This window comes from Heliconius melpomene, chromosome 10, assembly GCF_056956725.1.
Source record: "Heliconius melpomene rosina isolate 202511_hmr_F chromosome 10, ASM5695672v1, whole genome shotgun sequence".
Classification (NCBI taxonomy): Eukaryota; Metazoa; Arthropoda; class Insecta; order Lepidoptera; family Nymphalidae; genus Heliconius; species Heliconius melpomene.
In genome coordinates, this window is record NC_140398.1 from 608682 (window position 1) to 634437 (window position 25756).

Genomic DNA, 25756 nt, shown 5'->3' on the forward strand with positions numbered 1-25756 from the left:
ACGCCTATGATAAATACAAACTATAGATAATGTAACATACATAGATATAATATGTGCAATTTATGTAAAGATTACTTGTGATTTATTCTATAATTACAACAAAAATAAGAACACACCTTTCTTGAAACATTTTAATTGTAAACTTAACAAATAATATTAATTATGACTAGTATCACAATAACAGCCTCTGACGATTATTATTATTATCAAAAAAAATATTATAAAAAATATTTCGATATGTTTTATAATTAATTCACTTAAAAACATACATTATTTTTATCTTAAAATTATTATATATAACAATCTCCATATATTTTATTTAATAAAAAAATATACATATTTAAAAAAAATACAATTGAGTGGGGAAAAAATCTACAAGCAATACTGCTCTTTCTTTCTCTTGAGAAGCAATCGATAACGTGAACAAGAAACTTCAACGAAAATATAAAATCCCATTCTCGTGGGTGACCCGTACTGAGGAAGCTAAAAAAAGGCTTTTCTTAACGTCACACCTTGTATCATACTTAGCAAGGTAGGCAGAGAGAACCTAGTGTCAAGACATGTCCTACTGTATGCCAGGGTGCAGATCGAACCTACGACCATCGTGCGTATACAGTCAATATTTTATATGTTTATTTATGTTTTATTATTAATCTAACTATAATTATTGATTTTAGCTTCACAGCAATTACTTGGTTTTCCCTGGGTGAACTATTTAGATATCAATACAAATTAATTCCGTTGCGTCTTATTATAATATTCATTATTCATTGTCGCTCAGCCGAGCTTAGCCGAGCGACGCTTGAGAAGGTTTTTCCATTGAAAATTTGTTATTGAGATAAGAATTAAAAAAATGATTTTATCGTTTAATTTCGGGCCAACCTATGACATCTAAAATTTTTATCTTCATTTGTATTCTTGGTACCTATCACAATTGGCATTGCCTGTTTATAAATTGCGAAGGTTTTCAGCTCGATTCTACTCTGGAGAATGATATTTAAATTATTTTCATTGGCACCAGTCAACTCGTAATGTCTTTAAACGAGCGGAATGCGGAGAACAAAGTGATTTATGAATGAACAGGAGAGAATAGACAGAAACAATCGTTTTTTTAAATTTTAATAGACTTAATGCTAGTTAAAGATTAATATCTGGCTAATATATTTATAAAAGGCGGACGGTTGGCAATTTGAAAATTCGTAGATATAATTCATTATTTAAATATAATATTTCATCATTTTGTTTGCCGTTTCGCATTTGCACGAGGCTATACACGATAGTAATAACTATAGTTTAATATCTATAGAAATAAAGTATTCTTAATATAATATATCTAAAATATCATTGAAAAGCAAAAGCTAATATGAATATTGGTACCGCGATAGCGCACGCCAGATACACGGAGGTCCGGGGTTCACATTCTGATATGATGACGAATTGTTCGTTCCATAGCGAATCGTTGTTTCTTAGCGGCAGCTCCAAGACAACCTGGAAATGTATTAAATATTTTTAAAATGTATACTATAGTTAAGTCTATAATATAGTCTATAATATAGTCTATAATATAGTCTATAATATAGTCTATAATATAGTCTATAATATAGTCTATAATATAGTCTATAATATAGTCTATAATATAGTCTATAATATAGTCTATAATATAGTCTATAATATATTATTGGTTCGATTCCCACTAGAGGAAATTCAACATTTAATATTTTCGTTTCGTCGGTAACGAACCAAAGCGCGGTGTTGAGTGCAGCCACTCAACATAGTCGTACAATGTTTTTAGAATTCGGCGGAAAGTGGGAAACAGAATTGTCTTAACACTAGGTTCCCAGGCTCCCCCAGCCTACCCTGCTATGTGTAGTATACTTTACTGATATGCAGAAAGAACCTGGTCTCCAATACTCCCCGTGTTTAACGATTTTTGTTCTTTCGGGAGTTTTCCAGAAGAATTCGCTAAACATCGCTGGTGATTTTGAAATTAGTCGTTTTCATCATTATTTCATTTTAATTATAATCTAATATCTCAAGATCGATCTTAGAGTTGACAGCGGTTTATAAATAGGGTTTTTAATTATTAACAGGTTAATTACAATGTTAATATTACTTAATTTTACCATATATTTACCTTTTGGCTGGAGAAAATATCAAGGGGCAGATCGCATCTTTCAGTACTATTCCTGCATTCTCTTAGGGTTGTTCTTGCGACGTCATATCTTGTCTTCTGGAGATCAAAACGCGCTCTTATAAAGTTTCTTTGAACTTCATTCTCTGAATTGAATACAAAAAAGTAATAACCATTCGCTGGGACTCTGAAATAAAAATACATAATATATATTAAACTACGTCGAAGATTCTTAATAACATGTTCTTATATATAGTTACAAAAAAATAAAGATAAGGTATGTAGAGATCGTCTCGGGGTAGTGGGGCAGCCTAATTGTAAGCACGATGGTTGTGGGTTCAATTCCCACTCGGGAGAAATGAATATATTTAAATTATTTTCATTACCCCGCTTAGTAGGGCTAGCGCGGCGTTAAGTTCCGCTACTCAGCAAGCAATGTCTCATCGAGTGTGTTACACTGGGTACCATCCCTATCTTGCTATATGCGGGGAAAAGCTTTTAACATAGGTTTATAACAAAATATTTGTTGAAGCTTGTTGATTAATAATTAAAGTCAAGCCTATTTACTGACTTTCCAGGTGAAAACTAATGAAGGACGTATCCATAAGACACCCCGTTCATCTTTTTCCGCCCAATTCTTAAAACTATGCGTGCGGAGCACAACGCCGCTAACAGAGCGAGGATACGTAAATAATTAACTTCGTTGAACCTAAAACCGTTGCGTTTACTGAGCAAAGACGGACAGAATAAAATATTATTCTGTCCGTAATATTAAATCTGTAATATTAAATACCTATAAGTTAAAGCATTAGCTCGAGACGCCAAATGGGTTTCCTGATCATTAGAACCAGATTGGCACGACGCGTGAGGAGTCAAAGGCAAGTTGAGTATAAGACCCGCACATTCCAGCAATGCCTCTTCACTGCTGGAGAAAGAAGACCAAAATTCTGAATTAGACATGTCGAAGGCGGTCGTCTCGTTAACTTGTTCGTGGTGTTCCGCGTATCCGTCTGGTTCTAGACCCTGGGGTGTTAAAAAATATATTATTAATTTAAATATTACGTGTTTCTTAGAAAAAAATAGGGCTAAATATCCTTATTTCATATCCTGTATTTTATATCCTATTTGACACTAGCTTTTGTCTGTCTCAAACGCTACTGTTGATGAGTAGAAAAAGTTACAATTAAGATAAATATTTCAGTTCTATATTTCAGTAACAAAAGAGTAATTCTAGTTGCAATACGCTTTTTTCCGATTTGCTAGTTGCTTTTTGGTACAATTAATAAAGAAATAGACTAATCTCTATTTCGGCAAAGCGTTCTCATCGAAACTAAAAGAGTTGTATGTGACTATAGATACACTATAGAGATAACTCTAACCTCAGCTCCTTCACCTATAAACCCTTCCTCGATAAATGGATTATTCAACCCGAAAAATATATTTTTCATCAACCATAGGAATATTTAAAATTTTGTAATTATTATCATAAGATTACATACTTCTTCTGCAGCATAGTCTCTGGCTTCATCATTTTCGTTCAGCTGTTTCTTGAGATCTATTTGGCCAAGCATTAATTCTCTTTTACTTCTAGCGTCCTCTCTAGCATCGCGACGTTTTTCTGCAAAATTTTTATTATAAATGCTGTAAATAATAAAAAATGAAAAATAATTCAATTTAAGTCGGTACTTTCATTGATAGATGATTGGGTATTTTACCCAGAAAATAAATAATAATTTTCTTACATTTAATAATCTTTTAAATCGGACATCTACGAAATATCCAGGAGGCATCTAGTTAAAATAAAATAAAAAAGAAATTACAAATAATGACAACTAGAAAATGATTTCAAATAATATTTTTTTACTCACGTTGTCTCTCTGATTTATTTCTTTCTTCATCGATGGCTTCGACGAGCACTTTCCTCAGATGGTCCAATTGTTCATCACTGTTGGTCACAGCTTCTGTCGACTGTTGTTAAATAAATTGAGTTCTTCAATATTACTTATAAGACACAGCTCTCCTCGCATTGTCAAATTTTCGAAACGTTGGATTATTATATTATTTAATTTTATTAATATCATTTTACAATATATAAAAAAGTTAAACTATGTCCTGCAAAACTCTTTGTGAGTTTGACTGCAGGATCCCGAGTCTATACATATTATTATTAAAATTAAAATTATGATTAAAATTAAAATTACATTAATATTAGATCAAAATGAAACCAAGAAGTATTTTCTCCCTAAGTTTAATTTTAAACCTCCTTAAGTCTGGCTCGCGGCGTATGTCCTCAGGCAAACCATTGATATTGAGTGGCAACGCGACCCATGTTGGTTCCATCCCCACTCGGGAAAATAATTATATATTCATCATCATCATCATATTTATAATATTAGTATAAACGTATAGATTTAGTTATTGCCAGGCTTTTACTGCGAGCGGAGCAGGCCCATTAAGGATTACGTTGATTCCCCAAGAGTAAGCTCAGGAAGTAGGAAGAGTTGAACTGGACTCGCTCAGTTCTAGAAACGGATTTATTAAAAGGGAGTCCCTGTTGCCTAAGCACTACCCGCACGTTTGTCTTTCGCGGTGGAATGATCACTTTACGTGTATATTATGTATTTGTAATGTCACCTGATTTTCATTCGAAGCTACCCGTTCCCGGAGTCGAACCAACACTCTCTTGCCTTTATCTCCAAGCGACTCCAATTGTTTTAGAACCTCATCAAATACTTCTTTTGAACTTGCTTCTCCTTTATTATTCTGTAAGAAAAGAAAAAAAAGTTTTTATATGTATAATACTTAGTTTCATATAATGTTGTCGTTATATTTTTTTTTACTTGAAGTACTATAATATATATTTATTATAATATTTAGTTTGTCGTGTCTCAGTGGTGTCTGACTGTTAACGCTCCATTCCCTATTTTCATTTCCCCGCTGTAGTAGACGAAACATCTTGCCAATAATTTATGTGGGATAAATAAATATTTAATCTTTAGCTACGTTATGACTTTTGTAATGCTATTTAATTACTGATTTAATCAATACATTAAAATAGTAATAGCACTTTAAAGGTACTTTTTAATCTCCTGCAAACAGGAGGTTTAAAACGGTGAATTTGATGTGTAAATTAAGGCATTTGGAGTGAAAAACTTAAATACATTTGTATATGCAGATAATCATAATAAAATACATAATTAAAATATATACACTCAACACGCAATGCCTCCAGAATTTGGCAGAAAGTGGGGAACGGAGTGTTTTAACATTAGGTTCCCTCTGCCTACCCTGCTGTGTGAAAAACAATACAGATCTTTATCTTATACAATAAATAAAATGATCACGAACGCCCGTAATCTGTTACTATGCATACACTAGGTTATATTGTTAGATAGTGTGATAGATGATTATTATTAATACATTACACTTTTACTATATGAATTATTGTTATCTGAATTTATAGATCCAATGGTAAACTATCTATTTTTATCAATTTTTAGTGCTTGAGTATTTTGTTTGCCATCTGTCTGTCTCTCCGTCTCTCAAGAACGTTTTTACCAAGATCACGAAAAGGTATCAAGCTGAATTAATACGAATATCCAGCTTTACGGTGTCTTGGCAAACAGAAAAAAAAATCGTTTCTTCCATTTAATATAATTTAATATATCGTAATAAAAGTACCTCACTGTCAATCTCATAAAAACCTTCAAGGCTATGAACAGTGAAAGTTAGTGCTTCTACAATTCTGATAAGAGATAAGCAAAGTGAGAAAATTTCCACGCTTAGGAATTTATTGCAGCTTAAATACGTATATCATAATTTATCTATTTAAAGAAGTTTTTATCGTTTTATACTACTCTTGTATACTTATACAACTTTGACTTTGACTTTCTTCGCCTATAGCGTAGTAGACAGGGCATCTAAAGTCAAAAGTTCTAAACACTTCGTTCCTATTTCAGCCCAAAGCGAGGCATTGCGTCTGGAATAGCAGTATTTTTTTCAGATTTTTTTCTAATATTATGTTAAAGTAGAGTTTAGAGCTTTATTTGTAGTATTATTATTTCGAAAATAATTTTGAATATAATTTATAATCATTTTTTTCTTAATTCTAGTTCAGCGAAGTCGAATTTAAAAGCCAATATATAAAATGTTCTATATACAAATATTTTTATCACTTAAAATCTAAACCAAATTAACAGCCAATTCCAAATAAAAAAATATATGCATTTAATTTAATTCAATTCAGGCTTATAGTAATCTTACCGTTATATCTTCATTAGTAATATTTACTTTGACGTAAGTATCATTTCTAATCTCATTTTGTATTGTCTTATTGTCAATCCCTTTGTTCGATATAGAACTGATAACGCTATCAATATTTGCATTGGATATATTTTTGTTACTATTTGAAATCGTTGATGTATTTTTTGCACGTTCTTCTGTTTGTTTGTCTGTTGTATTAACTCGTATTGGCTCGGTGATGTTGCCATCTAAATCTGTAAAAAAGATTAAGCTTATACTATTATATATTATAATGATAACGTTGAACACGCTAATCTCAGAAAGAAGTGGTTGAAATTAAAAATTCGCCATCCATTTAGTGTTCGTCCATAAACGCAGTAGTTGTGAGTTCGATTACCACTCGAGGGAATTAATTATTTAATATTTTCGTTTCCTCGCTTTAGTAACGACGGAAAGCGCGGCGTTACGTTCCGTCGTTCAACACGCAATGCCTCGAGAATTGCCTCGGGAACAAAAGTGCCTTAAAGGCAACGGAATGCCTTAACAGTAGGTTCCCCGGTTCCCTCTGCTTATCCTGTTATATAACTTATAAAAGGTTCTTGTCTATAAATATTATTATGTAACCGTAACCGTTTCTTTCTCTAAGCCAGGACGGCCTCAATATAAAATAAAATAATTATAATAATCTTGAAATAATAACTTTACTTTATAATAAACTTTAGATTCTGACACATTAAATATGAGCATGATAAAATTAGTTGATAAAAATATTTATTTGAATATAATATTATAATATAACGTTGTTATCATCAACAAATAGTAGCTTGTAGAGTAACGGTTGATACAACTTTTAAGTTATTTATTTAGGTTTATCAATATTACAAATATTTATATATGTACGCAAATGATTTATGGAAAACTTTTCTTGCTACGAAAAACTTAAGATTAAGACAATTTACGATTTTAAAACATTGCGTCATGAATGGTGGAACCCAACGTCGCGAAATTATTATTATTTTTCAAATTTAGAGACAGCCTTACAGCTTTATAATTCATTTGCTTTGATAATATTTGATTTGATATTGAATAAAGAACGGGGAAATATTTTAAATGTCCATTTTTGCATTTTTTTCCATCATAGCATGTCGCAGTATATTGAATTGCAGAACCTGTATATCTAGATTCCCTCTGCCTACCCGGCAGGGACCCTGGTAACCTACTGTAAACACACTCCGTTCCCATTAAGACCCCTCTGTTTCCAACTTTTCACTGAATCCTGGAGGACTTGTGTGTTAAGTGGAGTGACTCAAGTCGCGCTAATCATTATAATTAAAATATTTTCATTTTCCTACTACAGTTGGACAAATTACAGCGTTGAGTTCCACCAATCCAAACTCGATAGGGTCAAGGAGCTCAGGGAGGGTCTTGAAACTAGATTCTCCCTGCCTACTAAGTAATATTAAACTTCTTACCTTTAAATGATAACCATCGTCGTTCATCTCTATCAACATTAGCATCTCTATGCCTGTGTAGAGCTGGTAGAGCCATCAAGTGGGATGGTGGGTGATAGTACTTTTGAGCTTCAATCTTAGCGGCTTCACGTATCGCGTGTAATCTTTCTAGAATCTGTCTAAGTTCCTGTGAAAATATTTGTTTTTCACTTATGATATGAAACTGTACAAAGATTTTATTGTGTACTTGTTTACAAATGTGTGTGTAATTTATATAATAAGATAATGTAAGTGTAAATTAAATAAAAGTATGAAATAGTATGTTTTTGAGCTGGGTAAATAGAGACAGAAGAAATTTGGTACTTTCGTGTACTCTACTTTTACTCTTTAACTTTTGTCAATATGGTGCCTCGTCTCTCTTATTACTCATTCTTACTTCATAAATTCTTCTCTGAACTTCTTATTATTCATTATTATCAAAGACCAAAACTTCTATTTATTTGTTTAAAATCGTAATGTATTAAGGGCCTTTAACAAAAGTATAATAACAATTGTAAGTACCTTTGGATCATGATCAGTGACGTCTACAGTGGGGACGTTCTCAGGTGAGGTCACATTAGCTTTTTGATTTGGATCGTGGAATTTGACACCAGCTTTGTGCCTTTTCATTGTATCTGCAATATCAACATTAGTGTTGTTTATTTTTGTTTTTTTAAACAAGTGGAAAGAAATAAACTGAATAAGAAAAAAAATAATATATTTTGCTTGATGGAGGTTCTTTTATTATACTGAGACTTGAATTTACTTTGTTACTGTACAAGAATATTAAAACAACTAATTAAATTAATCATCCAAGACTATGTAAAGAAATTACCAGGATCATTGGCTTTTCCGTCTTCTTTATTTAGCTGTGTTATCTTCTCTATTAGTGTAGTATTCGAGAGTAGACCCAATTTGTGGGCTTCGAGAAGTTCATCTAGTTCTTCTGACGAATCGTCACCGATGTACGCACACTCTTGTAGGTGCTTGTAGCCTTTTATCATTATGAGAGACGCACCAGGCCATCTGTGAGGAAAGTAAGTTAGTTTATGGTTCACATTTTTGTTAATATATGCTTAAATATGTATGTCGTTTGTGGGTTCAAATTCCACTTGTATTTTCATTTTCTTGCTCTGATAAAAAGACCAAGTTGCAATGTCTCAAAAATGGGATGGTGCGTGGGGTACGGAGCATCTTAATATCAGTTATCCCCTGTATATCTCGCTATATCCTACATATAGTAGGGACTACGAATATATTATGCAAGATACAGCGTAAAGTTGGAAATAGTTTTTTTACCTCACGCAAGAAGACACAGTGACAGTGGATCCTTGTAGAAGATAGAAGCCCCAATATTCTTTCATGTCATCTTCGAGCTCCAACTCCCTAGTCATGGACACTGGTACTAGCTCCTCGGTTAGTTCAGGTGGTCCAGGTACAACGAATGCGTTGAAAGTAGCATTTGATCTCACTACTTGCCGCTGAATGAAAAAAAATTAAACTTCAATACATTTTTTCTTTTTTAGGCATCCCGCGTATAGCGAGGCTACTAGCGCCCTATTCTCGAGACATTGTGTATTGAGTGGCGGAACTCAATGCTGCGCTTAGTCTTTTTATCGAAGCGAAGAATCAATGAATAATTTTTCATTCTCCCGGGGGGAATCGTCGCTTTTCGCCGCGATGTCCCTACGTTGAAAAGTATTAAATAAGTATTCAATAATTTTCTTATCTTATCATCTCTATCAATAGAGTTATGGGAAAAACCTCCTTTGCTTATTATTGTATGGTTGACATTTTATTTATATAAGCTTAGATAAGTTCATGTAGTGTTTATATTCAATATGGAATTCAGTACCAAATATATTTATAATAACTTATCATGATGTGTCAGTGGGATAGGGGAACCTAGTGTTAAGATGCTCCTTTCCTCACTATTCACCCAACTTTCACGATAATTATGTTGATTGGTGGAACTCAACGCTGCGCTAAAACATGTTATTGAAAAGACAATAATATTTTAAAGAAAATATGGGAGTTAGAGGCCAGTCTTGGCGTAAGAATTCGACGGAAAATAGATAATGGAGTGTTTTAGCACTAGGTTATCCTGCTATGTGCGGGATACAGCGTGACCCTAAAAAAAAAGTATCTTATGAAAAGTAAACCAACAATCATCGTTTATCAAGTCAGCCACTTCGTATCGGCTCCACGGGTAATAAATGGCGCAATTAAACGCAGTGCTTTGCCTAGTCGGAGTGAATAAAAATATTACATTTCCCTTTATCGGAATTGAAGCCACAACCGTCCTGTTTACGTCTCGATCTCGACTTCATCTCAGTATTAAACAATAGAAGATTATGTCCTTATATAATAAGGCCATTCATAATAATATAACCGATAGCTTGTATCTAATCAACGTGACATTTGATAGAGTCGAATATAGAGCGTTTGTTCTAATTGTATTAATCTTAGGAGTGTATTGTTCTTTCAGTTTTTTGTTGTTGTTCTTTAATTTAAGCATTTCCCCGAGAGTAAAAACAAATAAAATAGATCACATTCTTATAAGTAGTCTTTTATGTGTAGCTAATTGTAATTTATACATACGAGTATATTTTAACCGTGACTTTAGATAATATCCGGTCGTAACTACATTTATCGATTGATAGTTCGGACAGTTCAATCTTTATAGATATGAGTGTTAAATATTAGTTTTATATATTATTTTTTGTCTATTATTTATTATGTATGGAATTTATTAAATTGTATAAAGAATAATTTTAGTTGAAAATGAACTTAATTTTTTTTTAAATATTTGCTTAAGTTTATGAGATTTGTAAGTTTAGCGCTATTTCTATAACTTTACGCTGTATCCCGCATATAACAGGGTAGGCATAGGGAACCGGTGAGCCTAGTGTTAAGATACTCCGTTCCCATTAAGATCCGTTCTCCACGTTTAGCCGAATTCTGAAACATCGCGTGTCGAGTGGCGGAAGTCAACGCCGCACAAAATAGAGGGATTTGAGATTAATGTAAGAAACTTTTAGTTATTTCCATTGGAAAAATAAGTGTTACATATGTACAAGCTGAGGCCTCACCTGGCACCATGTAGGAGATATTTTACTGTCTATCAGCCGCATGTCCGTCATACTCATCGGGTACATTTGGCCGGAAAACGCCCTGTACCTAGAAACATATTAAAATGTGTTAAAAAATAATTTTATTCTAGTCGTCTAGTGTCACCCAAAATTTCTAGTAATAAAATGTTAAAAACCTTAAACAGATCAGTTCAAAGCTGAAGTCAAAATAATTTAGCATTTTTTTTTATTAAGTTAAGGCCAGTCGTGGCCCAAGGGCACAATGTGTGACTGTAAACGCAACTGATTGTAGGTTCGATCCCCATAAGAAATGAAATATTTATTTAAATTTACATTTCCATTTCTTCACTCTGGTGTCCAGGCAAAGCGCGGCGTTGAGTTCCGCCACTCAGCACCCAATGCCTCCAGAATGAATTCGGCGGTAGGTGGGGAACGGAGTGTCTTAACACTAGATATTCCCTCCGCTTATCCTGCTGTGTGCGGGATACAGCGTGAAGATGATTTAATTTTTTTAAATCTACTCTTCTCTTTAACTCTCTCTAAAAAAGAGTAGATTTCTACTCTTTCTATTCATCTCTTTAACTAATTGTATCCATAATATCACAATGTTGTATGTAGTCACTTTAAAATGTATGAAGTGGACGGAAGTCTTAATTTAAGTGGGAGACGTATGATTTATTACTAGTGATTTACCAGATAGAGCCAGAATTTGATGAAATCATTTTGTGAATTGGTTGTTAAATGGAGGAGGGGGTGTAGTTTTTTAACAGTAGATTCCCGCTGCCTACCCTGTTACATGCGGGATACAGCGACAAGTCGGGAAAATATCTATGAATGAGATAATCGCATAAATAATCTAAAAATCTTCGGTTATAGTAGTTTTAAGAGAGGATTTCATTAAATTCCGAAAAAAAAATATGGGAAAGGAAAAACTGAGATTTTGCTCTTATATTTTGTAGTAGCAGTACAAAATAATTTTACTTCTTTCGTCGTAACGACTCATCCTATCTGAAATTTATAATATTTACAAGAAATCTTTGTATAGTAAGTTTTTGTTCATTTAAGACGTAATTATGTATAAACTTTTTACATTTATTTGTTTATGAAAATCAACAGATAACGATTCATTGTTTTGCCAAAATTTTATCTAAATTACATACAAGAATTATTATATATAGGCCTTACAAATATTTGCGCTGAGAAAGTAAATTCAAAATATTTGCCTCATTTACTGTTACCGTGTAATAAGTGTTGCGTTTACTTTAGAAATAAACATTAATATTCTTTTACACGTGAAAGCCATAAAAATATTTGCCTAAACCAAGACTCACTCCGGCGTCCATTATTTTTTTTTATTATTTTCTTTTTAGGGTTCCGTCACACAACCTGTCGCGTTTACTAACGCGTGTTTGTATGCCCCAAATGGTCTCTAGTGGTACTTAAAGATGTCTTTCAGCTTCACACTTTATTTCGATTAGCGGGGTAGGTAGAGTAGGAGGATTCTAAGCATTACGTCTTGAATGGCGGTACTCAACACCGCTCAAGGCACTTATCGCTCTCACATGTAATATTTGTATCTATTCTGATTTATTTTCTTACCTCATGTGTAATGGTATGAAGATGAATAGGCACGGCAGAACTATCATTAAAGCCAGAAGTCGGCATAATCTGATAGGCCCCTTATTGCAGGACCGCGAGGCTATTTGGCTAAACTGTCTGGTCGGTCGAGGGCGGGGGAGTCCGGCTGTAAGAGTGATTAAAAGTTATATACTTAATAAAATCTGCAATTTTTGCATTTTTTCGTTTCACGCTGTATCCCGCATGTAGAAGAAGGGAGGAGCCCTTAATAATAAAAGTAAAAAAAAAATTGTAGGGCAAAAATTAAAGAGCGTCCGGCTGTAACAAGATAAAAAAGAAATATATACTCACATTCTAAAGGCACTAATTCCTGTGGATCCATAGTTTTTCTTCTCTATACATTATTTTATGTAAAATCTTGTCTTTATATTGGTTTAGACTTGATACCTGTTGGATAAAAACAATGTTTTATTTGTAAGTCTAATAAGACTATTAACATATTGTCTTTGTAATACACATTATATATACTGAGATAACGTAATAAATTGCATATAATGTACATATTGAAGTCGACTATATGTAACGAGGGCAAGCGCGGCGTTGAGTTCTGCAGTCAACACGCAATGACTCGAGAATTCTACGGAAAGTGGGGAACGGAAGTGTCTTAATGGGAAACAGAGTGTCTTACTATTAGGCCCCCAGGTTCTTTCTGCTTACCGTATTGTCTGTAATTCTAATTTAAATGTTATATTTTATATTCATTTACAGTTCATATTTACTTCTTTGTATTTAAATAGAATATTAAAGAAAATAACACGATTATTTGTTTCTATTATTCAAATACATGTCAGTCACGTACTAACTACACTTAGATTATGTTAATTTGATATATAGACATTGAAACGATTGAAATATGTAATAAATATAATGTAAAACGCGACAGGGCGGTGGTGGGTTCGATTTCCACTCACTTGAACGAAATATTCAATATTTTTTGACATTGTATTGATATTGGACTGAGATTAGAGTCTCAACAACAAGCTCTTCCCCTTTATAATATACTCGTAAGTAGAGTAGAAGTTAGGAAACTCTTAGTGTTCTATTTGCTCAATTATAAATTATCGTTGCTTCAATTAGGTTATCAGTACCCTTCAGACATTACTCACGATTGTCGAACGTTGACTTTGCTCTTGTAAATAATTTATACAAATATCTGTCTGTCTGTCTGTTACAGTTTTAGGGGTAAATTTCTTAGACAACTTTTATAAAATTTGGTTTAAACAAAAACGAAAATGAAAATATATATTAATAAATAATCATAAACTATATTTGTTTGTCTCTCTTACTCTGTAAATGGTAGACTGCAGGTTTTAATGGAATAGAAAGGATAAAAACCTATCGCTTAAAATGTTTTATTTTTATAATTTATACAGATAAATTATGTTATTATTATTATCGTAATTGCATTAAGTGTCCTAATTCTGAGCCAATAAATATTTTTCACATTCCAAAGTATTCGGACCATATGGAAAATTGAGTTTCATTATATAACATGACATTAAGGCTTGGAAGGTGGCTAGTACTCATATCATTATTTTTAATATGTTATTGTTAGAGAAAAGTATTCAGACAGAGAATGTGAACGTACACTACACATGTGTCAGAGGTCCCAGGCATCGCTCTGAACTCTTCACCTTACACCACGATGGGCAACGGTGATCAGCAAAATCCATGAAATGCTAAGTAGCTTCTCCTCCCTAAGAGTGTAATGTGAAAAATAATTACTAGACCTATTTTAAGCAAATTGAAAAGGAGGTTATCTATTGGGTTAGGTATTTTTTTAGCATTTAGAGGGTTTCGTTTTCTTATAGTTGTAACCCCGTATATCCGGTTTTCCAATCGATCACTATTTACTTAAACACCAACACGTGACTGACACTATGACAAGTGGCATACACGCGTGTTTGATAGTAGTGTATAATCTTTAGAAAATAAATGTTTGTACTTTGTATTGATAGAACCTACCTACGTGTTAATAAAATAGTGTCATTAAACTATGTTTTAGATTGTTACTCAATTTTAGCTTCATGCTGTTCCTAGTGTTAGGACACTCTCTGTTTCTCACTTTCATATAAAGAAGTTGTAACAAGTATGTAAGAAGAATTCTAAGTCAACACAATCAAATGATACGACCATTAATGCATTATTTCTCTAAAGTGTCTAAAATTGTTTTGCTTTGTTTGTTTCGCAATACCCTTTTTCTCTTCACACTTTTCCCGCCTACAGCAGGTCTGTCTTCTATCCAAAACTCGAGGTGTTGCGTGTTGAGTGGAGGCATTCAACGCCGCGCTTTGCTACCAGAGCGAGGAAATTATTAAATAATTTCAAAACGAACCTACAACCGCCACGCTTACATTCTAATACTTGTGCGGCGGCAACGACCTTAACCCTCCAAATTTCGAGACATTGTGTATTGTGTGGTGGAATTCAACGCCACGCATTGAGAAACCGAGCGGATCGAACCCACAAATATTTATCGCACACCCGCATTTATATTCACAAATTATCCTACTGCGCCGTGATGGTTTCAATGTAGTTCTTTATAAATAAGCAATTAGTAACGACTTCATTATCTTTATCGTATTCTAAGAAAACTTTAAGTAATGACGCTTTTGTAGTATGTACAAACAAAAAATTATACCATAATGAGCCGTGGGTTCAATCCCCACTCGGGGGTGTCAAGTATTATCATTTCTTCGCTCTAATTACAAAACAAAGAGTCACTCAACATGCAATATCCCAAAAATTGGGTGGAAACTAGGTAACAGAGTGACCTAACATTAGTTTAGCAAAGTAAATCTAGTTTAGGTAATATAGTCAGATATAAGATCAAAAAATTACACGTGCCTTTTACTGATAACCCAATGTTAAACAAAGAGACCAGTCGTGGCCCAGCGGCACCAGCGACTGTAACGACGGTAATCAAATATTTCACTATCTAGAATTAGAATTTCATACGAACTATAACTGGTATAACGAAATGTATACATTTCGTTAGTACCAGATCTTATATGATATAGGTACATAATATATGTTATGTTTATATTCAGGAACAAATCGTACTATTGTTTCACACATATTATGGAAAATTGCCAAAATTAATGACTTACCTAACCTAACCCATATTTCCTTAAGGGTATTGACCGATAAAGCATTTAGGTTAAAGAGTAAAGATTGTTAAGAATATTTTTTTTAGCTTCACGCTGTATCCCGCATCATAAATATCGTTTAAGAAATTCGTCGTAATTTAATGAGAACGTGTGGCTCGGTGGTCAGAGCGCTCGGTTTTAAAAAAGTGCGGGAACAAAACTGACTACGTCAATGTTTCGAATTCACAACCATTGTGGTTATTCAGGTAACGATATACAATTAACGATAAAAAAGCATATCTATATCAAGTTAAATAATAAAGCTCTCGAGTTGGTTTGGTTAAGCGCCCATACCCATAGCCCATTTATTGATTATATAGGGAATATTACATCACACTTATCCTAATGACGGAGATTAAATCTAGTATTAAAATATTATTAAACTCTACGAACACTATACCTATAACTAAACATTCATTCAGCTCCATCTTATTATATAAACACATTAAAGGACTTTTATATTCAAATATTCTCTAGATACAAATACTTATGTACCATGTCCATATATTTAATATGTAAATAGAAAAGTATGTAAGAATATTTACATTATAAGGCTGGTACGTCGCATTTATGTTTAATTGCGGAAAGACGAACGTTTAAAGAACGCAATTTCATTCGTTGAGGTATATGAATGCGAATGTTGTGAGTTAGTTTCCTACTAACTATTTTTTGACATTCGTAACACAAATCACGGCGTTAAGTTCTGCCACTCGACTCATAATGTCTCAAAAAATGGGGTAAAAAGTGAGGAACGATGTCTATTAGTACTAATATAACATTTTTTTAGTTCCTCGCTCCGATAAGAAAGATCGGGAACAGAGTGTCTTAACGCTAGGTTCCCTTTTCTACAGTTTTTGTTCAAGTCTTTTAAGTCGACAAATACATCTGTATGTACCTACCTACCTACCTATGTCATAATAAAAACAAAAAAATCATTGGTATTCAAATTTTAGACTCATAATAAATTTGTAAATGTCAAAGCATATTTGTAAATATTGCCACGTACGATTTACATTTACATAATATATTTGACAATCAGATATTTGCTAAATAAATTTTGATAAAACTCTACAAAGTGTAGAGTTTTTATAATATATATTTTTACGACAAGACGATAATATATTACGAAAACAAACAATAGGCGTTTGGTATTTTAATACATAATGGAAATATTTAACAATAAATACTTAGATTTAGATTATTGTGGATTATTCATATGAGGGTTCATGTTGTGAACTAAGACAAAGCGCGGCGTTAAGTTGCGCCACTCAACACGCAATACTTTTACAATTAGGTAGGTGATAAATGAGACTATGTTACTCTGTTTATCCTGTTACCCAGAAAAATGTGTTAATCTGCCTTTGTTTTAAATATTATATTAGTATGACAGTGTATTAAATGGAATGTAAAATATATTTAGATTCTTTTATTATTAGTCGAATACCGTTTTATTATTGAATTATTCAAAACTATACTATGCTGTTATCAATTAATATTATAATATGTATGAAAATAAAAGTCAAGGAAACTCACATACGTTTTGGCCAAAACAAAATAAGAGTTTATCGACCCACTATTTAGACAGTTGGTCTAAATCAAGTGAAAATTATACACTGTTAAATAATTTCTTAGACACTTTTGTACAAAACACATAAACTCATACAATTTTAGTAAACTAAACTATTATTACTAACAACACAGTGAAAAAATGTTTATAATAATAGAAATATAGAGGCAAGGCGCGTACGTATCGTCGCTCGACCGTATCGCGACTGACTCTATCATCATAACGCATTTAAATTTAACACCGATATTAATAGTAGAGTCCGCTTTTAATTGTACGCACAAGTTTTGTTTTAAGCATCGAGCGTGCGATAATCAATAGTTCTATTGTAATTTTAAACTTTAGTACAAAATACGAATCCAGTCATTGCGCAGGGGCACAGGCGCGCAGATGTAAACGCGACAGGTTGGGGGTTCAATTCGCATTTCAAAGTTAAATATTTAATATCTTCATTTCCTCGCTCTGGTAACGAGACAAAACGCGGTGTTGAGTTCTGCCATTCAGATGTGTTTAACGGGAACGGAGTGTCTTAACACTAGCGCTTCGTCATGTCACAAGAGCAAGCCAATGAAAATAGTTAATATCCCCGAAAGGGAATCAATCCCACAAACGTCGCGCTTTGAGACAGTCTCTAACTAAATTTTTATTATGGTAATAGAAAAAGCTTATATTTTTTTCCCTTCACAAATATTTACTCTAATTAAGTTTAATATAACCGAGAATAATAAAATTATAGTTAAACTACGATTAGACGTGGCAATTAAGTTAACTACCTGCATATTTATATACGTACTTTGTGTAAACAAAAATACCAACATATTAAAATATTTTAGTATTAGTTACACTTTTTATATTGAAATTGTATTGAAATTTATATCTACCTATATGTATAAACCGTTCCGTTTCTTAGTGTAAGTTAATGAAAACAAAATTGCGGGCGACGACTTTATAAAATTGCAGGCTTTAGGATGGTGGACACGACTCCAAATCTGCCATAAAGTAATAATTGTTACAGATTTAGTTTTAAGTATTAAGATTAAGTTTAAAATCTCATTATTAACTTATGAATAATGAGACGAGTTATTGCTAATTATGGAGAGAAAATTTACACCATTTCATCATATCACACTATTCCTATAGCTAATAGTTACTTTGACGTTGAAAAGTATTATTGTGATACATATTTTTTTCCTTTCACGTTGTATCACGCATATAGCAGGATATACTAGTGTTAGTCTCATTTTCGAAATATTGTGTGTTCAGTTGGTTTCAAAATAATTGAATTCTCTCGAATGGGAATTACTAAAATGAAAAACAAGTTGCGTTCACTTTATACAAAGCTAAAAATATTTCTTTTTTCGTTCAAAGTAAAAACCATTCAGCGATCTTTGTCGACTCGCATATTTATTATCACAAATAGATAATACCTACGGGCAGGTGTAGATAATTGTGGTTTATAACTGCAGTACGAACTTTAAATACATATCTTAATAATCCTTTAATAGCTGAATGCTGCAAATAAGGTAGATAACGTTTCAACAAATGTTGTTAAAGAAGCAAATAATAGAGTCGCAAAGTTTTAAATTTATCAATATCTATATTATTATAGATATTTACTGATCAATTATAATATATTATAGTGCTATAATTTATTACCTTATTATTTTATTGTAATTATAATTATGAGATAAACCGCGGCGTTGGACTCCGCCTCCGACTGATATAGCACTACTAAGTTCCCTATACATCCCGATAAAGCAGAGTAGGAAGAGTGAACATAGTATCAAGAAAACCCGCCCCCCTCCTACTGCTTATTTTTCGAGATATTGCGTATTGAGCGGCGAAATTAAACACCAAAATATTACTTTGTTGAGAGAAAATACTTGTAGCTATGAAAGTTTAACAAATTCAATTTATTTAAAAAAAAATGGAGATAACTTTCGATAGAATAATGCTCGTTGTTGCTAACAATGATAAAAATAATTCAGCTAAGTTAAGCATACGTTTTGATATAATTAACTGGTTCTGTATACATTTTTTTTATTTATTATTGTGATTTGTATTCATGCTATGAGCTTATAACTATTTTATGATATTCAAATAATATTAATTATATAAAAATCTCAGCGTTGTGAGCTCCGAGGAGATATTTCCTTATGGGAAAAGTTTTGAGAGCGTTTTCGTTTTCCCCCGAGTGGGAATGGAACTCACAATTCTCCACCACGCCTCTTCATTTTCTCGCTCTGTAATAAAACTTGGGGAACTGACTGTCTTAGCACTAGATTCCCTCCATCTAGCCCACCATTTGCGAGATGTGACGTGAAGCTATAAAAAAAACATCGTAATAAGGTACCCTAATCCGAGCTAGTCTTATTTTTTATCATCGCACGAGGCAACGATAAGGATAATCCAATCACAATAGAGCTTGCCTCGTGGCGGTACGGAACCTGTTTTGTATGTTTATTTAATTCGGAACCTATTAATTGTAATAAAGGGCCTTAATTTACTTAATTATCTATTTATAATGATTGATGTATTTCTACTTTTAGTTTCACGTATTTAAAAAAAGTTCTAAGACTAGTTTTTTAGCTTACTACTAGTTATTCTTGAAATGGTAATATTTTCAATATTACCATACGATAGGCGTCGAGTTCCCCCACTAAATACTAATGTCTTGGATTCGTGCGGAGAGTGGGGAACGGAGTGTCTTATCTCTGGGTTTTCTCTATATACTCTGCCATGCGGTAATAAGTGTGAAGCTGCATTTTTATCATATTTTTTTTCAGCTTCATGCCTGTTTCCGCATAAGGTAGAGTAGGCAGAGAGAACTAAGCATTAAGAGACTCCGTTCCCCACTTCTCGCCGAATTTTTCGAGGCATTGCGTGTTGAGTGGCGGAACTCAATACCGGGCTTTTTTGCCTTGGTGCCAGTGAAGAAATGAAAATATTAATAAATAAAAAATTATTCCCCCGTGTGAAGATCGAATCCACAATCTTCGCGTTACAGTCACACCCTTGTTTCCCTAGGCCACGACAGACTCATTATTATCATATACGGATATATATTTATATTGTAATATTTACGCTTAATATTAAGCGTAAAAAGCGTAAAGCCTCTTGAAAGTTGTAGCTTATTGATAATAGTTTGACAAAGTACTAGGTACATTACATGTGACAAAACAAAAACCTCAACTTCAACAGTCGTCTCGAAGTGAACGATTTAGGAAATTTCTACATTTTATTCCTAGATATTAGCTACCGCCTAACAGACGGGACATCCTAAAATATTTGAATGGAACTCTACAAAGTTAGGATCAATATAGTTAAATAGGCGAACGCAATAACGGCAGAACCTTTAACAGCCGGCGAAAACTGAAGTAGAGGCATGTATGAGAAATCATGGTGGCGGGACATTGATTTGCGCCACTCAATGCTTCGAAAATTATACGGAAAAATAAAGTGGGGAACGGAGTGAGGAGTGCAACTGTATGTGCACTTAGAAAAAAATGTTAGCTAAACAAGGGACAGGGAATCCTAGTGAGATATCCAATTCTTGATATTCAAGCGATTTTCTTGTCATAAGAAAAGATAACTGTCTGTCTTAATATAACTTTTTATTGGTTTTGTAAATTAAATAATAAATAAATTAAAGACCTATTCTGTAAAACAATGATTGTCCTCAGCATCCTCGTCTTATTTCACTTTACCATACTTATGTATGTTGAAGTGTCATAGAACAAACAAATCATTTATATTAAGATAAAAAGTTAAAATAGAAGGATAAAAGACTTTTTTTAAGCTTTTTCTCGCCCCGACGGCCTCTATGACCTGTGCGGGCTCTAGCTATGGATGTTTTATTAATTATTACTGTTGCCAAAATACAAATCTTGAATAATATGTAATTAAAACCGTGGTGTTTTTTTAGCTTCGCACTGTATCCAGTATTTCGCAGGATAGGTAGAGGGAACTTGGTGTTAAGAAACTTCCTCCTTCACTTTCCACCCAGTTTCTGAGACAATATTATAAAAGTACCTAATGAAAATATTACTAATATGTTTTAAAATTCTTTATATAAAAGAAGTTATATTATTTAGGCCAGGCTTTGTAATTTTTAATACAAAATCTGTATCAAATGTTTTTTTACGTTACTGTGTTTTACGTTACTACTACTTTAATACGTTCCTGGTACCTGGTACGTCTAGTATGCCAGACATATATTTTTAATGAAAATTATGTTAAACTTCAAGCTAAGTAGAAAATAAACCTCACTGGGTAGTAAGGGTATTACAGAAATTCAGTAACGCCCCAACACGTGATTGGCTGCTGGAATTAACAGAATGACCAACCAGAGCAAAGTAGCGCAACCCCCATTCCAAATTTGAATATTATAATTGAATTTTCCTCAGTCGCTTTTTTATCGTCGTCGCTTAAAGAGCTCCTGTAGTAATTATTTATAAATAATATTAAATAAAACTATTAATATATATTTTTTTATTCAAAGTGTTTTAAGTTTTTGTGAAGTTTTATGCCAACTGTGACAGATATTACAGGAAATACGGGTTTGTCGTTTCCTTAATTATTTTTTACAGATGTTACAATTATGTTAAATTTAGTTACGACAAATTAGAACTAATTCGTATAAAAACAACATGTTTTTCTAAATAAACGAATAATAAATTAACAATTATATTTTTTTCTAATTAATCCAATTATACTTAAGCTAAAATAAATAGTTTGTTGTTCTATTAATAAAATATTCTATTATATATAGAGTTAAAGTAAAAATACACGCTTTTTTACACTATGTGCTACAAGTGTCATGTAATGCACCCGGAGTTATTTTTGAATCACATTAATCATTATATGAGCCTAAGCTCAAGTGATTTATTAGTAGCCTCTGAAGAGTTCCACTATTCGGGACCTGATTCCATCGTCAGACCAGCTCGGTGACACCATATTATTATATAGTCACCTAACCTACCTAGGTTAGTAGCTAAATACCTCAGTTTCATGATGATATAATTGTTACAATTGTCAAATTCATTTCCTTAGATTTTATTACATACTCGTAGTGATATAGAACAACAATAAGTCTTCCTAATAAAATCGTGTTAATTAACAATTCTTCAATTCCTTTAAAATGTTTCGTAAACGATGATAACATATAAATGTTATTTGACTTTAATGTATGTACGGCCGTAGTAAACAGGTTTTCTTTAATAAAATGCCTACTGTAGTTGTAAAAAAAACTAGCACTTACCTTTTGCTTACTTTCTTGCTTCACTGTTTATCACAGAGAGAACCTGGTGTACGAACACTCCGTGGCTCCGTCCAAGACACTGCGTGTAGAGTTTCTTTTTACCTCAGCGCTAGGAGCGCATATAATTTTAATATATTAAAATGTCTTTTATACTTATTATATTTTATCTTTAAGTTGTTCTTTTAATTCGATTATTTTTTTAAAACATATAAATAATTATTATAAGAGAACACCATGATGAGCATTATACTGTTAAAATATAACATCCGTTGATAGCGATATCCGGCCGTACCTAATAATAGAATCATTATTTATTATATTTACTCTGTAAGTTGCTTTGTTTTAAATAAAATAATGGAATTTTATTACTAAAATGTAAATTTCGCCGATTTCGTCCGAGGGAACAGTCCATTCACTTGCTGTGCCGGCGGTAATATTTAGTAGAATTGGCTTTTTTAAAAACAATATTGAAATAATAATAATAATTATTATTATAAAATAATTTAAAACTAATATTTTTTAAATTAAATACTTTTTGTCGATTTTTTCGAGGCATTGCATAGGTATACCTATAGTGGCTGAGTTTTTGCCTTGGTGCCAGAGCGATGATAAATAATAATTCATACACCTGAATCCGCATCGAACCCACAACTGTCGCGTTTATTTGATTTCATATTATATTCTTAGATTATAGGAAATATACATATATGGGTAAAAGTTGAAAAGCTGCATATACTATAATTTTAAATAAGCAATTTGTTTCAACAGTATATTCAACTGCGATGGCGTCAGATCAAGATTCATGTTCTGATGAGGAGCCCGATAGTGAAATGTTGAGTGATGACCTCTGCTTGCCAGACAGCGATGATGACAGGCAGCCTTCGAAGAGTGTACAGGTAGTTAAAGAGAGAATTGTATTTTTTTATTATAGAACGAAAGTAGGTTCATCGCCGTTTTAAGTAGATAAGTACTTTAAGATTCCAGATATTTTAAGCAACACGAATGTAGAGACTTTCCAAAAAATCACTGCATAATAATGGTCTTGTTATTATACAGGAGTTTACTTTAATTTTATATTCACATTGCATTGCATAAATAGCAATATAGGCGAGGAAACCTAGTATTACGACTTCGTTCCACACGCACCTCCCAATTTTCGAGACATTGCATGTACCAGAACGAGGAATTGAAAATAATTCATTCCCCATGTAGAAATTGAACTGAAAATCCCGTTACAATTAGACGCTGTGCCGCTGCGCCACAACGGCCTCTATTATATTTTATATTATTTTATTAGAGTTTACCCGAAGATTTACAACCATTGAACTCTTGTATTCTTCGACCACCTCGGAAGCTCTTTACCAATTGCCGGGAGCGGTGGCGACAGCAAAATGTTAGTGGAGCTTTTGCAGAACTGAGGCGATTGGTACCAACACATCCACCTGATAAGAAATTGTCCAAGAACGAGATACTGCGGATGGCTATAAGGTATACTTAGAAATAAAATATTACAATTTGCAGAAAGGCAAAGATATTGAATAGGTTTTTTTAAAGATAAAGATGAATATATCAAAAACACTGAATTGCTTTAGTTAAATTTTGAATTATTAATCTATAAAAGGTACTAATTTTTAAAGGTCAGAAATTAACTTCATTGTTTAGTTTAGAGTAAATTATCTAAAATTTTTATTCTTATTTTAGAAATTCATAATTATTTATCCCAAGCTCTCTCAAATTTTTAAATATAAAATTAAATAATTACAACATATACCATTATAAATAATTACACATTTTTTTATAAATAATAAAAAATTGGGCACTATTTTCTTGTTCAGGTATATCGGCCTTCTCAGCGAAGTACTAGAATGGCAAAAGAATCACGGTTTAATCAACAAAGAGAACTCTGGTCTTGCGATAAAATGTGAATCTCCTCTAAGCCCAACTTCCAGAAGACTGAGATTAAAAAGACCATACGATGATGACAAAAGACCGTATGAGATCGAATATACCAGATTCGGCAATGAAGAAAACGAAGAAGTATTCCGTCGTAATTTCCAAAGGACTAAAACTGAATTTGTTTTTGGTAAAGATCATTTAAAAGTTTTACGCAATCAGTATTATTTTCCAAGATGGCGTCAAATGCCTTTCAGAAATTTGACAGGAGAAAGGAATGGTAATAATCTCCTAATGATCGCTCCTACAAAAGAAGATAAGGAATGCAAAGAGAAAAGTGATGTAAAAGACAAGTAGTGAACTACTTTATTTATTAACGTTATAGAACGACACGATATAGACAAGACTTTTTGTTCAATACCGCCGACCATATGTTTTTATTGTAAAAACATTTTGTTCCTCACTCTCCGTCCAATTTTCGAGACATTGTATGTTATGTCCTCTTACCAGTGCGAGGAAAGTAATTCGTACGCTACACTCCTCCTCCGACAGCTTTTTTGTTGTTTTCCCATTATTGAATCTCTATCTACTTATTGTTTGGTTTTATGCTAATATTCGTATTTCTATAATAATCGTACGTATCTGCCAGATTGTACGAACTTAGCAACAGAATTTACTGGTTGCTTTTTGTCTTTTTTTGTCCTAATCTTTGTAATTTTTTCTACCTATATGAACAAGTGGCCATTTAAAGCGACTATCATCGCCTAACAGCATTATGTTTTCTTTGTACGTAATATATGGTTAGAAGTTAAATCTGATCTTAATTTTTTATTAAATTGTTCGAAGAATAAATATTCTATCTATAAATATGCTCTCCAGATCTCTATATTTTATTTACAATATCTTATTGTTAATTAATATGTCTGTTGTGTATTGCTTTTGAAATATTAAGAATTATGTTTTTTACAATATTTAAGGGAATATATTCTGTGATTACAATTACAAAAAACCGTAATGTAACGTTTGATGTTAAATATATATGTGATTATTAAACGTATAAAATATGTATTTCATGTTTTTTTCCCTACATATATAAGAGTAAAATTAGCTTTTAGCTCCACGCTGTAATTCCGTACAGCAGGTTAGACAGAACAGACAGACAGAACCTCATGTTAAGACACTCCCTTCCCCATTTTCTGCTGATTTTTTTTGACACATTGCGTGGTGAGTGGCAGAACTTTCTTGTTACCAAAGCAAGGAAATAAAAATAGTTCATTCTTGAAATGGGAATCGGAGC

The 25756-nt window shown here is 32.7% G+C and overlaps 2 protein-coding genes across 6 annotated transcripts; one reads left to right on the forward strand and one right to left on the reverse strand.

Moving 5' to 3' along the window:
• Positions 1–1158: 1158 nt before the first annotated feature.
• LOC146535057 (uncharacterized) lies at positions 1159–17507 on the reverse strand. Of its 4 annotated transcripts, none has more exons than XM_085191742.1 (16): positions 17280–17507; positions 14182–14290; positions 12885–12980; positions 12555–12699; positions 10956–11043; positions 9163–9344; positions 8699–8889; positions 8386–8498; positions 7846–8011; positions 6395–6627; positions 4766–4894; positions 4000–4099; positions 3631–3749; positions 2925–3154; positions 2135–2318; positions 1159–1488 (listed from the first exon to the last, which is right to left on the reverse strand). In XM_085191742.1, the coding sequence occupies exons 3-16, from the start codon at positions 12913–12915 to the stop codon at positions 1342–1344; spliced, it is 2058 nt and encodes a 685-aa protein (XP_085047868.1). In that variant the 5' UTR covers positions 12916–12980; positions 14182–14290; positions 17280–17507; the 3' UTR covers positions 1159–1341. The 4 variants fall into 4 exon arrangements, with proteins under 4 accessions (XP_085047868.1, XP_085047867.1, XP_085047866.1 ...); XM_085191741.1 differs by having other exon boundaries at positions 17276–17507; XM_085191740.1 differs by lacking the exon at positions 14182–14290.
• A 4220-nt stretch (positions 17508–21727) lies between these two features.
• Positions 21728–25525, forward strand: LOC146535058 (uncharacterized). 2 transcript variants are annotated; one of them, XM_085190668.1, is made up of 4 exons: positions 21728–21865; positions 23335–23462; positions 23864–24054; positions 24402–25525. In XM_085190668.1, the coding sequence occupies exons 1-4, from the start codon at positions 21832–21834 to the stop codon at positions 24814–24816; spliced, it is 768 nt and encodes a 255-aa protein (XP_085046794.1). In that variant the 5' UTR covers positions 21728–21831; the 3' UTR covers positions 24817–25525. The 2 variants fall into 2 exon arrangements, with proteins under 2 accessions (XP_085046794.1, XP_085046795.1); XM_085190669.1 differs by lacking the exon at positions 21728–21865 and adding an exon at positions 22881–22996.
• Positions 25526–25756: the final 231 nt, after the last annotated feature.